The 16,987-nt window shown below is 33.3% G+C and overlaps 1 protein-coding gene across 2 annotated transcripts in view; it reads left to right on the top strand.

The window, feature by feature from the left end:
- The window catches only part of LRP12 (LDL receptor related protein 12), a 76,003-nt gene that overhangs the window by 28,519 nt on the left and 30,497 nt on the right, over positions 1-16,987 (top strand). Inside the window, exon 2 of one of the 2 annotated variants that reach the window (XM_007075822.3) lies at positions 7,919-7,975. The exons of the other annotated variant lie outside the window; for it this stretch is intronic. Within the exon in view, the coding sequence (XP_007075884.1) occupies positions 7,919-7,975 (57 nt within the window). The remainder of the gene's footprint in view (positions 1-7,918; positions 7,976-16,987) is intronic. 2 annotated transcript variants of the gene reach the window in all.

Raw genomic sequence — 16,987 nt, 5'->3', positions numbered from 1 at the left:
CAGATAGGTTTAGGCCAGTTCATAAAAGTCTATAAAATACATAATGAATGGCTATAATTCAGATTGAAATAATAGTTTCAAAATACCAGTAATTAAATAAAGCAGGAAAAATAACTCTATCTCCCAGGGGTTACTTAACTTTTTTTTCCATGAAACATCTCATTATAGGTATTTGTTAAACAGAATGGAACCTCTCTGCAGAAGAATGTACTGAATTTTTCATACACTTTCAAGGGATTCACAAACATCTTAGTTCAGCAAACCTTTGGGAAAAGTGTGTGTATTAGTCTACTTGGGCTGCCATAACAAAATACCACAGACTGGGTGGCTTAAACAATACGAATTTATTTTCTCACAGTTCTGGAAAACTAGAAGCCCAAGATCAAGGTGCCATCAGTGTTGGTTTCTGATGAGATTTGATTTTCTTCTTGGCTTGCAATGCCCTCATATGACGTTTTCTCTGCACAGATGGAGAGAGATTTCTTACACCTCTTAGAGAAACCAGTGTTATTAGATTAGGTCCCCACTTTATGACTTCTTTTAACCATAATTATCCCCTTTGTCACATTGGGATTGGGGTTTTAACATATGAATTTTAGGTGACACAATTCAATTTAAAACAGTGTGCTAGTCTGTACCTTACTTTGACCAGACCAAAAGACGTAATATGTTGTAATAGCTTAAGAAAAAAGAGGAGCATAGGGCTGGCTCAGTCAGTACAGCATGTAACTCTTGGTCCTGAGGTTGTGAGTTTGAGCCCCATGTTAGCAGTAGAGTTTACTGTAAAGAAAAAAGATGGGATTGAGTACAGTCAGAGAGCTTAACACCTAAAGATTCAGAAGTAATTAAAAAATATTAATATGCCTTCACAACATTGAAATCTGGAAAGAGAGATAGTCCAGAGAGGTTATTAAGATCTCAGAAATAATTTCTGGTTATTAAAATTCCAAACGCAAAAGGAATGAATGGTGAAGAAATCTAAAGAAATTAAGTGGTTGCTCAATGACTTCATACTAATTAACATATTCCCAAGATAGAAAGGATATTTAACCAAGAATAGATTATAAATATTACTAATGTAGAGAAAATTCAGGACTGAGTCGAACAAAAAACCAAGAATGGCAAAATGATCTTTGAAACATTTGTAAAATAAAGAATAACACAAAGATATAGAGAACTATTGCTTGGATAGAGAGTTAATACTGGTAATGTTTATGTCCCTTCTATCAAAATGTGCTTTTCAAACTGAAAGGATAAGAGTAACCATTTTTGAAAAGCTTCTTGAAGGACAGAGGTGCAAAGATTATAGGAGTTGATTCAAGTATTATGAATAACTTCAAGAATCCTGACTTAGATACTAAAATAATTCCAAGAAAAGAGAGAAGAAAGGTCAGAAGACTGGAAGAGGAAATGCAATTTTGATTTTCCAAACCAGGGAGTGAGAAGCATTAGAATTCCATAAACCAACAACTACCAGTAGTATACCCTAGGGCAGATGATGAATAGAGAATAGAAGAAATAGGAGAATATAGAAGAACATGTAGGAGAGGAAATAAATCTATAAGTTATATGGATTTGGTAAGAAGAAGGTTGGAGAAACTATTTCCTTTTCTGATTGATAATCACACTAGTAGAAATGTTAGAGACAAATGTATGTTAACTTCTACAAGCGTCCAACAAATTGTCTTGTAGCCTTTGCACAATTCAGAAAAATTTGGTCTGGATACTAGAACAATGAACTTGGGTTGTCCTTCAATGTAGCAGGGTCCAGAAAATCTCTAGGCAGAAAGCTAGTGCTATAATAGAGCTCATCTTAATTTGTTTTCCTTTTCTCAGAGATCATAGTCTTATGTTGCCTGTTGTCCAGGTGTCTGAATTTTTTTCACATGTTTTTTCCACCTTTTTTTGGTTGTTATAGCAGATTTACTGATCCATTACCAATTGCTCTGTCATGAGGAACAGCAGGAGTTCTGTGTCTGAGTTTTTAAATATCTTTTTTTGTTGCTACTAAAAATGGGTCTCTATTTTCTGACTGGCTGTTGTTTGTATTTACAAAGGCTTTTGATCTCTCTATGCTTATTTTATATCCTGCTACTTTACTAATTTTTCATATTTAAATTATTTCTCTGTTGGCTGCTTTGGGTTTTCCAAAAAGATACACAATTATATCATCTACAGATAGATGCAGTTTTACATCCTTTTATGTTTGTAACTGTTTTTCTTGTTTAATTGCATTAGCTAATAGTAATAACTATAGCAGGCACCCCTGTCTTCCATTTCCATTTTTGGCAGAGAAAGAAGTCTCTAGCGCTTCCCACTTGAATAAGAAGCTTGCCAATTTTATTTTGGTTTTGTACGTTTGTTTCTGTTTCACATGTTGTTTTTTTTTTTAAATCATTTTCTCAATAGATTGTCAACTCTTTGGGGCAGGGACTATGCCTCTTATGTACTGACCTACCATTCTTTTATTTGAACAGATATGGTCTAAGTATTTCTTATGCGTTATGTTCTGTGCTAGTCACTTGGCAAAACAAAACAAACCTAGCTATGTCCCATCACCATATCACACCACCTCCCCCCGAACCCTGCTGCCAAGATTAAGATATGATGGGAAATACAGACATTACGCAGAAAACACAAGTGTGGGAAATTTTCAGAAAGTGACAGTATTAAAAACTATAGGAGCGTATACAGAATGACCTAACCTAGTACGGGAACATCAGGTGATACATCCCTAAAGAAATAATATTAAAGGAAAGTCTAAAGAGAAGAGACAGCTGACACTTTTCTAAGAGAAATCCAGTATTTCTGAACAGAAGAAAAAAGAGTGGATCACAAGAGATGAAGCTTTTGCAGTAGTTAGATAGAACTGGACTGTGGAGAGTTTAGTAAACCCTATTAGGATTTTGGATTTTTCCCTTTCATATGGTAGCAAAATAGGAATGATGTTTGCTTTTGTGTGTGTATATATATATGTATTTATGTTTGATAACTGCTCTCAGTGCACATAGAAAATGAAATTGTAGGATGCTGAGTAGTATATAAGTTACTTGTAAATGCTGCTCATTAAATTTTAAACCAGTGACTTTCCAACATACAAACTGGAATTGCTGTGGCAGGCAGGTTTTAACTCTGAAAGCTAAGTACTATTTTTTTGTAAACAAGAAATACATTCATTCTGAATTCTTTTTAAAAAGTTAAAGAACACAAACTTCTTAGTGTCTGGATTTGAATTTTCAATTCATCCAATTACTAGCTTTTTGAAAGAATTACTAAATTGCTAGAAGCTTTGGTTTTCTCATCTCTAAAAGGAAGTATTGTTCTAAGGATGAGCTGAGGGAAGGCTTGTAAAGCACTTAGGATTTGGCTGGCACATATCTGTCAAATCTTAGCTCTATTTATTAGCTATTCTTTAAGAACTTCAGTTCTTAAATATAAGCACAAATAAACAGAAAATTACAAAGCAATAAGGATGCAGACCGTACATTTAGGCATTCTCTTAATGATGACATCCTGCTTATTCAGGTGAGGAAAACACATCTTAGGAGAAGTAGTTTATTTAAGGTTCATGACTAAATAAATAGTAGAGTTGGGGATGATTGCGGGGAGTCTGGTTCCACAGCTCCAACTCACCTCCTTATGTGGCCTCTTTTCTAAAGCAGGATCACTTTTGGAAGATTCTTTCTCTTTCATTTGACTGCAGTAAAAAACTACAAAACCATGTTTCGTTTTGGAAAGAAAAATAATAAATAGAGGAGATTGATAACTTTGGTATTTGGTTAGTGGGGCTAAAAACAATTTAAGCCGTAATACATTATTTCCTGATTTAGGTGATAATAACTTTTTCCTGCTTGAAAACTCTTTATTAGGAGTTCTAGTTTATTAGCTGATCCATTAATTAATTAGCTATTAATGTATAGTTATAGAAGTAATGATTTATCAGACCCTATGTTTTTCTAGTACATGTTACCTCTAAAAGGGACTGCTGTGAGAACATCTAGCATGGCTGCATTTGAACACTGTGGTTATAGTGAGAAGATAGCATATGTGCATTCTTCTATGTGTGGAGTTTTCTTCTCTTGGGGACTGATGAGGGGCATTAGGGAGAGTGCAGTTTGATTTGTGGGAGCTGTCTGTTTATAATATTGAAATAATTGTGTTACATAACTGTCATCTTTGTAAAAATACTTTTGTAGAATGGCAGTATATGTAAAGTAGCTCACTTACTTCTAGTGTTAATTATAAGAAAGGGGAGGGGTGAGGATCTCTTTTGCATGGCTGGTGGGAATGCAAACTGGTGCAGCCACTCCGGAAAACAGTGTGGAGGTTCCTCAAAAAATTAAAAACAGAACTTCCCTACAACCCAGCAATTGCATTACTAGGTATTTATTCAAGGGATACAGGTGTGCTGTTTCAAAGGGACACATGCACCCCAGTGTTTATAGCAGCACTATCAACAATAGCCAAAGTATGGAAAGAGCCCAAATGCCCATCGATGGATGAATGGATAAAGTGTAGTCTGTGTGTACACACACACACACACACACACACACACACACACACACACACACACACAGTGGAGTATTACTTGGCAATCAAAAAGAATGAAATCTTGCCATTTGCAACTACGTGGATGAAACTAGAGGGTATTATGCTAAGCGAAATTAGTTAGAAAGAGACAAATGTCATATGACTTCATTCATGAGGGATTTAAGATACAAAACAATGAACATAATGGAAGGGAAGCAAAAAATATATAAAAACAGGGAGGGGGACAAAACATAAGAGACTCTTAAATATAAAGAACAAGCAGAGGGTTGCTGGAGGGGTTGTGGGAGGGGGGATGGGCTGAATAGGTAAAGGGCATTAGGAATCTACTCCCGAAATCATTGTTGCACTATATGCTAATTAACTTGGGTGTAAATTAAAAAGTAAGTTAATTAGTGAATTAAAAAAATTAAAAAAGAAAAAGAAAGGGGAGGAGCCACCTGGGTGGCTCAGTCAGTTGAACATCTGACTTGTGATTTTGGCTCAGGTCATGATCTCAGAGTCCTGGGACCAAGCCCCACATGGGGCTCCACACTCAGCATGGAACCTGCTCAAGATTCTGTCTATTTCCCTCTGCCCCTCTCCCCTGCTTGCACTCTCTGAAATAAAATATAAAATAAAATTAAATTAAATTAATTAAATTAAGTTATTTATGTTAACAGAAATAATCATTGATTTTTTTTTAACTTCTAAATAGGATTTTTTTAAGGTAGAGTAAATGTATGAGAAATTAGCAGTGTCATGTTTTATGTTTTCAGATATTGTTTATCAGTTTTAAAATCATTAATGTTTATGAAATTAAAATATTTTATAATATTTCAAAATATTTATCAGACTTCCATTTATTTACAAAGGTGGGAAATGAACTATAATCTCTTCACCTGTGTTTTTAGGAATACTCCTAAAATTTTTAAAGAAATCCACACCTGTTATAACAAATTCAGTCAATGCTGAAGGATAGAAACCGTGTCTTCCTCCTTAATTCCAGTCCCAGGGGTTTTCTTCCACAACTTATATATACCCGTAGACTCTTTAACATATATATAAGTATATATACATATGTATATCATATGCTTATGTAAATATATACATTTAGCTCTGCATACATCATTTTTAGTTAAAATTAGATCATATTTCTAATCAGATCATATTTTAATCTTATTCTGAAACATGTAACTTAATGTGCATATCTTTCCAAGTTAGTACATATAGAATTCATTCAGTTTATTGAATATTTTATTATAAGGTTATATTAGTTTATTCATTTGCATACTGATAGAGATTTAAATTCTTTTTTTTCTATTTTAGAGAAGTTTACTAAGCATTTTGAGATAGGTATTATCTTCTCTATTTTAGAGATGAAATTAAGACACAAGGAAGTTAGGTAACTTGGCCTAAATTGCACAGCAAGTAAGTAAGTAAAGCTGGTGTTAGAATCCTGGCAATCCAGTTCAGAATCCAGTCTTAAATACTACATTATGTTACTCTTTTCTTTCTGCCTTAGTCTACCTACCGAATTGAGGGGGAAAAAAAATCAATGTATGAAATATATTTAATATGAAAACTCTCCTGAGGATAATTTAATATGCTACTTTAAGGATATTGGAAACCTAGGGTCACAGATTACACAGTTATAATTTGTGGTTGTTTCTAATATACAAGTAGAAGGTTTGAACCAATGCTACTCAAATGTTAATTTACATAAAAATCTCTGGGAGTGGGGGAGCATCTTGTTAAAATGTACCTTCTGATTCAGTAATCTGGGGTGGGGCCTGAGCCTACATTTCTAGTAAGTTCCTGGTGACGCCAGTACTGCTGACCTGTTTGTGAGTAGCAAAACTTTGGGCAATTTATACAGACCTTTGGCAAATCTTATTGATTTTATTGAATCAGTTTTTACATCATTTTATTTATGGTACCTATTTTTATAAGTTATAAGTGTTAAATAGGTGGGGGTTTCTAGTTTCAATTCTATGTCTGTAGCATTTAACATTGCTGAAAAAAATAAATCGTGGTTTCTGTAGTATTAATGTACAATACTTAAATAACTATAATCAGATTTATTTTTGTACTAAATACAGCTTACACACCTTTGTCTCCATTTCCATTGTATCATTTTTAATGGAGGGAAACATTTATTTTCATTTTGAAGGCTATCGCTGTAGTTGAGCTGAAAGGTTGTTTTCTGACTATTATTTTCTCCTTTGATAATAGCATATTTTACACAATTACAAAAGTGAATACTTGTTCAGTGCTATGCGCCACACAATATATCAAGTGCTTAATTGGTATGATTTGACTTCATCATCATGACCTCCCTCATTTATTCATTCATCAGCTCTTCGAGCACCTGCTCTATTCCAGGAACTGTGCATGCAATGGTGAGCCAAATAAGCAGATTCTGCTCTCCCAGAGCCTAGTATATTGCAGGGTGCTATACAATAATCAGGCAATCACAGGAATGTGATGGTTGTGAAAGACAAGTTGTTAATTACCATGCTTGCTATTGTCTCTACTCTTGTCAACCGTCAGAATTCTACCTTAGCCCTCTAACCTTCTCCCACCTAGCTTCCTCCTCTACCCCACTGCAAGAATTCTCTCTCTTACAGCTGGATTCCTGAGCTGTTGTGATGCCAAATTGACCTAATGATTAGAGAGAGACTAAACTTTACAAGTAAAGATGAGCAATAGGTACAAGAAAAAAAAGAATACCTGAAGGGACACTGTTCACATTAATTGAAGGAGTAAATATCCTCAGCACTTTAAATGGGAGTTTGAGGTGACCCTCAGCAACTTATTTCAGTTATTTTAATGCTTCCATGTGCCCATCTTTGTGGTAAGAAGTGCAGGAAATCAGCAGATACCAAAATAGGGTGTAATTCTGTCCCTACTCTTAGAACCATTAGAATTGTTGATGAGAAGAGGTTGAAAGATTTAGAAGACAAGGCAAGAAAGACATTATTATTTTTTAAGTACCAACATGTATGACCATTAAGCAGTAAGCGCATTGTGGACTAATTGAGCATGCTCTTGGTGGGATGCTGTTTTGAAGAAGTATGTGATTCTCTTTTCTGATAGTAGTTCTGAGTTCTCTTTTGATAGAATTTTTTTCCTGATATTAATCAGATCTATAAATTTGATCTTCATGTATATAATACCACATTGTTGTGATTTCCAAAATGTTCTGTTATCCCTACTACGGTTATAATTTGGGGCTTCATTGTATTGTTTTGAAGATTATCATAAGAGATTTTAGTTCCTGAACACTACAAGTAGCTCTATGTAGTTGTATTTCTTTTAAAGGTAGAATCCGAAAAAAACTTTATAAATTTTATCTTGGAAATTAGTTTATTATTGTGTTTAATTTTAGGAAATGGTGCTCTTGCAGAACATTCTGAAAATGTGCATATTTCAGGAGTGTCAACTGGTAAGTCATTTTTTTGTAATGTTTAAATTTCATGCATGACTTATATGGTAAATATTGAAAGCCACCTGGTATCTTACAAAGTGATATTTGGCTATAAAAATTATTACTGCTTTTTGCAGCATGTAATAAGGAATGAAGTAACTGGAACATGGAGAAATTCTCATAAGATAAAGTTGATACTTGCATGCCCCTGGATTGATTATACTCTTCCATACAGACGGCATAATTATTTTTTCTTATAAACATTAAACCAAAAAAAAGTTAGCTCGACTTGCATTAGTATTTTCTTTCCACACAAAGTTACATGAAATGAAATTTATTAAAATGTAATTTTGAGTCTGTTTCTAGTATTAGAGCCTTAGAAAAGCATTTTTCTTTATTTTTTTGAGTTACTACTATGCATAAAATTGTTGTTCTTAAGTGCACAATTTATGTTCTTAAAAAGCAAGCCAACAACATGTTTGTATCCGTGAAATTCAGAAACTTGTTGAAGCAAATGCACTTTCTCCCATTCATCTAAGCTTTTATAACTTAATAATTACATAAAGGTCTATTACTATTATAGTTTTCGTTCTTAACGTGATTTCCACAGCCTTGTTTTCTTTTTTGCTGTGTCAACTATAATTACTTAGGAGAGCAAAATCTTTTATTGTTGCATTTAGTGAAATAGAATTTCTTACCATTGTATTAATTATATTATTATTTCCTTTTAGTCTTGATAAGTTTTATGTGGTTAAAAAAGTTATACTTTGTGTATTTATCAATCTACTGATTGATTTCCTCATGTCATCTTGTCCTTTGGTTATTTTTTCCTCAGATGAAGTAAAACTGACAGTTTTCCTCTTTGGTTTTATGTCTGATTTTATATTCGAAAACTTAGTAGACTTAGGAGCTCTAAGAGTTAGTTTGCAGAGCCAAATGCATTGACAAGTGTGGTTTTCTGAAAAATGGAAGTGAGTGCCTTAGTTTGTTTCACTGTTCTCTTGTCTTTGAGTTCTGTATGATTTTCTACACATCAAGCAAAAATAAACTTATTTAAAAAATAACTTCGATTTTGTCCCTTTTTCTATTTTCAATAGCTAATGAGAATTACGATTATTTTTCCAAAACATTGAGGACCATGTTAATCTGCCTGGGCTACCATAACAAAATACACAGACTGAATGGCGTATGTAACAGATATATTTATTTTTGCATAATTCCAGATGTTATAAGTTTAAGACCAAGGAGCTAGCAGGGTTAGTTTCTGGTGAGATCTCTCTTCCTAGCTTACAAATGGCCACCTTCTTGCTGTGTCCTCTCATGGCATTTCATCTGTGTTCAGAGAGGTCCCTAGTGTCTCTTCCTTTTCTTAGAAGGACCCTAAGTCCTATAGGATTACATCCCACCCTTATGGCCTCATTTAACTTCATTTTACCTCCTTAAAGGCTCTATTTCCAAATACAGACAAATTGTGCTTAAACAAATGAGTTTGACGGGGGACCCAATGCAGTCCATAACAAGGACTTCAAAGAATTTTTTTTTATGTAGGTTCTAGCTACTGATATTTATTGTATTTGAAATTAAAACTGAGAAATTATTTTAAAATGCATTAATTTACTTGCCAATAATAGTAATGAATCTATTGCATGTTTACATTAATAAAATAATTCTATAAAAAATGAATTTTCAAGACAAACATCAGTAAGAATTTATAATTTTGCAGTCTTTAAAGAATAGCTTAAGGGAATATAGCTGGATTTTTAGATCTGTAGAAAAAGATCTGTAGAAAAGACTGCCTTCAGTCTTGTAGTATGTTATTTTGTTTGACATATATGAAGACAGTCCAGTCTCACACTGATGTGTAATTGGTAAAAGGAGGAGTATTTTTAACAGCCTTGTCAGATAATTGTGACAATATTCTTCTTTGCTATTATACCAAAATTCAACAATTTGTAATTTAAAGGTAGTTTCAAGTGGAATCTGAAACCATTGTAGTGAACTTTTTATTCTCTATTACAGAAAAACCCAGTTGTCCTTTCTTGCCCTTGGGATGGGATTTTCTTTTACCATGCATTATTTTGTAATATGCAGTAGTAATTTACAAAATAATTGTTTTCTGAGTTTTGCAGATTCATATGGAGTATGAGAGCTATGGAAATTTCGACAGATTTAGTATTAGGCTCAGAATTTTGCTTCATTTCATCAAGATTAGATTCTACTTCATAATTTTTATGTTTGCTTGAAATTAGACTACGAAGCCACCAAGCTTTGATGTTTGTTGGACATCAAAATTACCGTTAAATAGATTCCTATTTGAAAAAAAAATCAGCTTAAAAATTCAGCACTTAGAATATGTAGTTTTGCATATATTAATTTTGTTTATTTTCTTTTTATCTTGTTTATTTTCTACTTCTGTATTTCAGACGTATATTTAGAAATGTGTATTCGTTTGCTGGGGCTGTCATAACTAAGTACCATAAACTAGGTGACTTGATAGGTTTATTTTCTCACAAATCTGGAGGCTAAAATCTGAGATCAGTGTGTTGATAGAGCTGGTTTCTTCTGAGGCCTTTCTCTTTGGCTTGCAGGTGTCCATCTTCTCCATGGATCTTCACATGGTCTTTCCTCTGTGTATCTGTGTGCTAATCTCTTCTTATAAAGGCACCAGTCATAGTGGGGCCTGGGTGGCTCAGTCAGTTGAGCATCCGACTTCGGCTCAGGTCATGGTCTCACACTCTGTGAGTTCAAGCCCCGCATCAGGCTCTGTGCTGACAGCTCAGACCCTGGAGCCTGTTTCAGATTCTGTGTCTCCCTTCCTCTCTGACCCTCCCCCGTTCATGCTCTGTCTCTCTCAGTCTCAAAAATAAATAAATGTTAAAAAAAAATTTAAAAATAAATAAATAAATAAATAAATAAATAAATAAATAAATAAAGGTACCAGTCATATTGGACCAGTCATGAGGGCCCACCCATATGACCTCATTTTAATTTAATTACCTCTTTAAAGATTCTATCTCCAAACCCAGTCACATTCTGAGGTACCAGAGGTTAGGACTTTAACATAGGAGTCTGGGGAGGGTGACACAATTCAGCCGATAGCAAAATGTGTATTTTAATGAAATGTTTATGCATCAAATTTATACATCAATAAAATGCTTAATTTCAGAGGTCAGTGAAACCTTATTAATGGTTTATTGTTTTTCCTGAAGGTTGTTCTTATAAAATCTTTCTTCTATGTAAAAAGAATAATATGAAATCTATTCCAGTTATCCCATTAAAAAAATAAATGGATGCTGTCTCAAAAGGTGCCCTCAGATACAGATTCACTGTGGTTTTGCTTTGGCCAGTGTGCAGCTATAGAAGATGTAATACTTGGTATAGTATAAGCTCTCTGACTTCTGTGCATCTCTAGGTGAAATGAGAGCTCCTTCAGCACTGGTCTAAATGGAGAACTAGCCTTCGGAAGAATCTCTAAATGTAGGACTTGCTTCCTCTTGAGACCAGCAAGCAGCAGAGGCGGCTTCTGCTTCATCCCTGCTCTCATATTACCTCTGCTACTCTCTTTGATGGTGCTCCGTGCTCTTGTCCAGTCTAGTTCTGTGCTTTTTGGAAATTGTACTGACAGTTTTAGAAATAATTTTAATTTGCCTACAGTTAGTGTTTCCACATAGTTAATTGTCCAAATCAGAACACTTTCAAAGTGAGAAGTAACACTATTTTTATTATTCTAGTACTACAGACAAAACCAGGACCGTCCAGGACTGTGCAGGATATAAGGTCACTCTGTGTGTGGGGCGCCTGGGTGGCTCAGTCTGTTAAGCATCCTACTCTTGATTTTGGCTCAGGTCATGATCTCATCGTTAGTGAGATCAAGCCCCATGTTGGGCTCTGGGCTGACAGTGTGGAGCCTGCTTGGGATTCTGTCTCCCTCTCTCTCTGCCCCCTCTTTCCCCTGCTTGCTCTCTCTTTCTCTCTCAAAATAAATAAACAGCTTTTTTAAAAGTCACCCTATGTGTAATGAATTAAGTTTCATTTAACATGTATTAAAGCTCCTGTGGACCTTGTGCCAAGAAGGGTGGGAATAAGAAATGAGTAAAACATTCTTATCTGAAGGAACTTATTTTAATGGAGGAAGTAGATATGTGCAAAATGCACCTGTAATGTTGTCTTAATGTAGTATCCTATAGTGAATAATAAGCATATTAATTGAGAAAATGAGTTTAGGAAAGACCTATTTACAATATGTAGTGAGTAGTAAATGACACTATTTTTCATATTTCATTATGAATAGCACTAAGTACTTAATTTTATTTTATTAATATGAATTTTGAGAATTCATATGAATTATAGGAATGATTAATTTCTGATTGACAGTGTATTTTTGGTTCTTAGGCTTCGGGATAATTTGTTTCTATTTCCAATAATTCTATTCATTTTTGTCTTCCTCCTCCTCAAATCTTTGCCCAGAGAGAGAAGTCTTTGTCCTTTTGCTGGTTCTTATAAGTATTGGCATAAGAAAACATAAATTATCAAAAAGTATATATCAGATGATTTTAAAATGGGGAAGCATTACTGGATAAAATTTTATTTTCTATACATGTTTTATTTAGAACTTTTCATGGTCCAGAATTTTAAATCTGCTTTCATATATACAATAGAGGAAGGAGAAAGACAAATGGTATTTTTGTAAATCTAATAATATGTGAAAATCATGAAATTATATCATATGAACTGTCAAATAATTTAATTGTATATGTTGATAGAGTAGAAATACTATTTCAGTGTTCTTTATAAAAAATGTGTAAATCAAATGTCTCCTGTTCTCCTTTAAATGTCTAAATCTTTAAAACAGCTAACTTAACTGCTCATTTGCATAGAATGAGACATTTCTTAGGTGAGATTGATTAATAACAAGATCTTTACGTAAGTTAAACCAGTCTATTTGACTTTTTAAATTTATCTACTTTAAACTTTATGATCTGTGATATTTATTTCAATCAGAATAATTCTACAAATAATTTGGTTATGCCCTCCCTATTCTTAATTACTTCCAAATCAAGGTTTTTACTTGTTTTCATAAATTTTACTTACTCATTATGCAAGGTTCATCAAACATTTAGAAAAACATGGAAAAAGAGCAAGAAGATTTAAAAAGTCACCCATTAACTCTGCTTATTAGTATAATTAATAATAGTATTTTATTTCATCTGTCCTTTTTCTGTACATATATTAAAAATAATTGTATATGCATTTGAATTATAACTAATTTTGTCTCTTGCCCTTTCTGTTGAACGTTTTATAGAATACATTTTTTCATAACCATTATTTTAATACCTGTATAAAATTCCCTTCAGTGGCTATGTTGTAATGTTCTTAAACATATCGGTGGATTGTTTCCAATGGTTTTTTCCTAGTCTGGGTCATGGTGCAAGCCTTTTTTTTTTTCTAAGACTTTTTTTAGCATAGATTTCTAGAAGTGGGATTAGTGTATTAAAGGTCATAAATAATTTAATTTAGAAACTTTTTGACAGATTTCTTTCAAAAAGGACAATACCAGTTTACACAGCTGTCTGCAGTATATGAGAACACTTGTCTTGGGTGTGATCATGTTTTTCTCTTTAAACTTTTTTCTTATCGTATTTCTTTTAAAGTCCCAACCTTTTATTTTCCCCAGACTGTTCGGAAATGTAATTGTTTACTTCTCTTTTTGATTCATGGCTGAGAGTTGTGGCATGGCATAGAATGAGAGAATGAGATTGGCTTTCTTTTATAGTTAGGCAAAACTACCCTGAATTTTAAAGAAGATTTTCTGGTTGCTAATAGGAACAGATGTTGGATCTTGCTGCTTTCTCAAATAGAACGTTTTTACATATGAGGATTAACACATTATTCCCAAGTCACTAGTGATACAGCTTCTAAATGCCTACCTTATAACATCGGTAGCTGAGGTTAGCTTTGTCTTGAGTCTACTTTACATTTAACTTGGATTTTTTTTGTCTTGCATTTCTGGGAGCTGAGAAAGAGAATATCTACTTAGGAAATTTCTTTTTTAAGCCTTGTTCATATTAACTGAATTACCAGAGTATATAAAATAGACTTCAAATATTTTTTTTAGCATTTTTAGAAAATTTTTATTTATTTTTTTAATTTATATCCAAGTTAGCATATAGTGCAACAGTGATTTCAGGAGTAGATTCCTTAATGCCCTTTACCCATTTAGCCCATCCCCCCTCCCACAACCCCTCCAGTAAGCCTCTGTTTGTTCTCTGTATTTAAGAGTCTGTTTTTTTTTTTAATTTTTTTTTAATTTTCTGTTTAATTTTTGTCCCCCTCCCTGTTTTTATATTATTTTTGCTTCCCTTCCCTTATCCTTATGTTCATCTGTTTTGTATCTTTAAGTCCTCATATAAGTGAACGACTTCAAATAGTTTTTAAGTATTGTCCTCCCTTTATTTCGTCAGAATTTTTATTCTATTAAAGTCATTACCTTTGTGTTTGTATATTTGCATTTTATAGTTTCTATTATGGTATTCAGAGGCCTAGCATACTGCTGATCCTATAACCCTTTTAAAACAAATAATTAGTTGTGGCCTTTTTAATTAGGATATATTATTTTCTAAATTGCAGTTATTTTGCCTACAAATTAATTAGTAATATTTTGCATTAGTGTTAGAGCACTGTTGTAAAGTGACTTTTGTTTTTAGCTACCATTTTGGGCTTAAATACTGTAATGCAGTATTTTGAAGTTTCCCTGGAAGAACATCCTGTCTGATAACACTTTTATTATCCTAGAATTTTCAGATCTTCTGAAAGGAAATAAAGCCTAAACTCTAATTATTTGATAGCAGTTTATAATTATTTTTTTAAATATAGAGAAGTTGCATGAATAAAGCAGCAGGTGTAAGTGGTCTTTGTACCTTTCATTTGTGATTTTAATATTATTTTCAATTATTCAAGCAAATACTGGACTTCCTCCTAAACTTCCTAAAAAGAATTTCACCAGTTCTTTTGACCAGTATTGTATGGTGTGTCTTTTATCCATGTTTCAAATGGAGAAAAGAAATAAAGTTTATTATATTTTAGGTGATACTGAACCCATTAGGGTTTTTAGGATTTCAGAATATAAAAAAAATAGAACTTAATGTGAACCCAGGAAACCATCTTTCAAATGAATAAAGTGAGTCGAGAATACAAGACAGAGTTCATTTTTTAAAAAATAATGGACATGTTTTAAGATACTGTTAACTTTTAAAAGCATTGCCTGCCTTCAGAGAATTTATTCATGAAATGCTTTAGCTTCTGGAGTAGAGCATTCCTTGAAACTTTTAGAAAAGAAAGTAATGATAGTAATATAACTTTATGTATTGTACTTTTATATGTAGCATTACATAGTATATAATTAAATATTATTTATGATGTTTTATTATATAATAATATTTTATGTGAAGCCTGTTTCTGTATTATGTAATAATATTTCATGTATTATCATGTCTTTATTGAACAATTGCATATTTATAGCAGATTATTATATAGAATAATTTTATATTATATTATCATAAGAAACAGTGTTAAAACAGTAAGCGTGAGCACCAGGACCATAGATAGAACAGGTGGTAATGTGACAGAAGTGTGTGACACTTAGACGATGGAAGTGAAACTCAACCACTTGAGTGAGCGAGCCAGATCCTGTCAAGATGTAACACATTGCATTCAAAGGTTTGATGTTTTCTCGACTACTCTGTAACTTTGGGAATAATTCTTTTCCTACTTGGGAGAATAACTCTTCAAAGTGAGATAGCATGATAGCATGTGACTTATTTGTGATTTTGCTGAGGCATGAATTTGAATTAGAGGCACTGTGCAGCGGTTGTGCAAGAGCCAGTCACTTGGTGGATGAGCAGAACGGACTTGGGATTCCAGTTGACTAATAGCTCCGTAAAAGGGGTGGTGCGATCTTAAACCGCAGTACTGGAAATACAGTATCCAGAACAAAGTAGGTGGTAGTTCTTCTTTCCTCCTCTCTTAAACACACTCCGGGTAGTATATTTATTGCTGGGTGTCACTCTTGACAAGACACTAAGACACTCCTGGAAAAAGATGTGAGTATATAAAAAGCCCTGTCAGAGCTGAGAGAGGTGGCTTAGAACATCACGAGCATCAAGGCCAATATGTGTTTGCTCGGGTGCTGATTTCTGCTCTGCTTCTTCTATTTTTCCAGCAAGAATCACAGTAAACTTCAAAATTAATGTTATTTCCCATTCAGGAAATAGAAGTAGCTTGCTTAGCATTTGACTCTTCTGTAGTACTTAAAATTGGGAAATGTAGGTACCATATCAGTAGTTTTTATGCCCATACAGGAGAAAATTGCCCTTTTATGCCCTTAAAAAAAGGTATAAAAGTTTGAGTCTTCTCCATTTACCTTATCTTACACTTTGCTAGCAAAATTCAGAATTATTCTTACTACTTAGAAATTTTAGGGTAAAGCTACTTGGATAGTTCTATTAAGGGTACTCTCCTTATCTTATTCATATTGTGCTATGACCATTTTGGAACTGGAAAAACTGTATGGTTTTTTTTTTCCTATTTTTCCTCCTTTTTCCATATTTTGTGCCTCTTGACTTTTTAAAAATATATATATATGTGTATATATATATATATATTTTTTTTTTTTTTTTTTTTTTTTTTTTTTTTTTTTTTAACTGCGATGTTCCCTTGATCATTGTTTGTTCTGGACAACCTGCCTTGTTTAGAGCTGAAGACCACATGAAATATTTTGGTCCTCAAAAAACATATTTAAACTAACATGAATAAATATATTGCTGCACTCATGGTTATGTTATCTACATTAATGAAAAGGAATATTCATTTAATTATAAGGATTCTACTATAATATTCTACTCATAGTAGAAATATTCTACTATAATATTCTACTTGTAGTAGAAATGTGTGATTTCTGGTAATAGGTTTGAAAATAATGAGAGTCCTGAGCGTAAGCGATAGATTGATACAAACTTTTCTGCCTGTACTGAT

This window comes from Panthera tigris, chromosome F2, assembly GCF_018350195.1.
Source record: "Panthera tigris isolate Pti1 chromosome F2, P.tigris_Pti1_mat1.1, whole genome shotgun sequence".
Lineage (NCBI taxonomy): Eukaryota > Metazoa > Chordata > Mammalia > Carnivora > Felidae > Panthera > Panthera tigris.
Note: the sequence above shows the minus strand (reverse complement) of the source record. Positions and strands in the feature narration are given on the sequence as shown.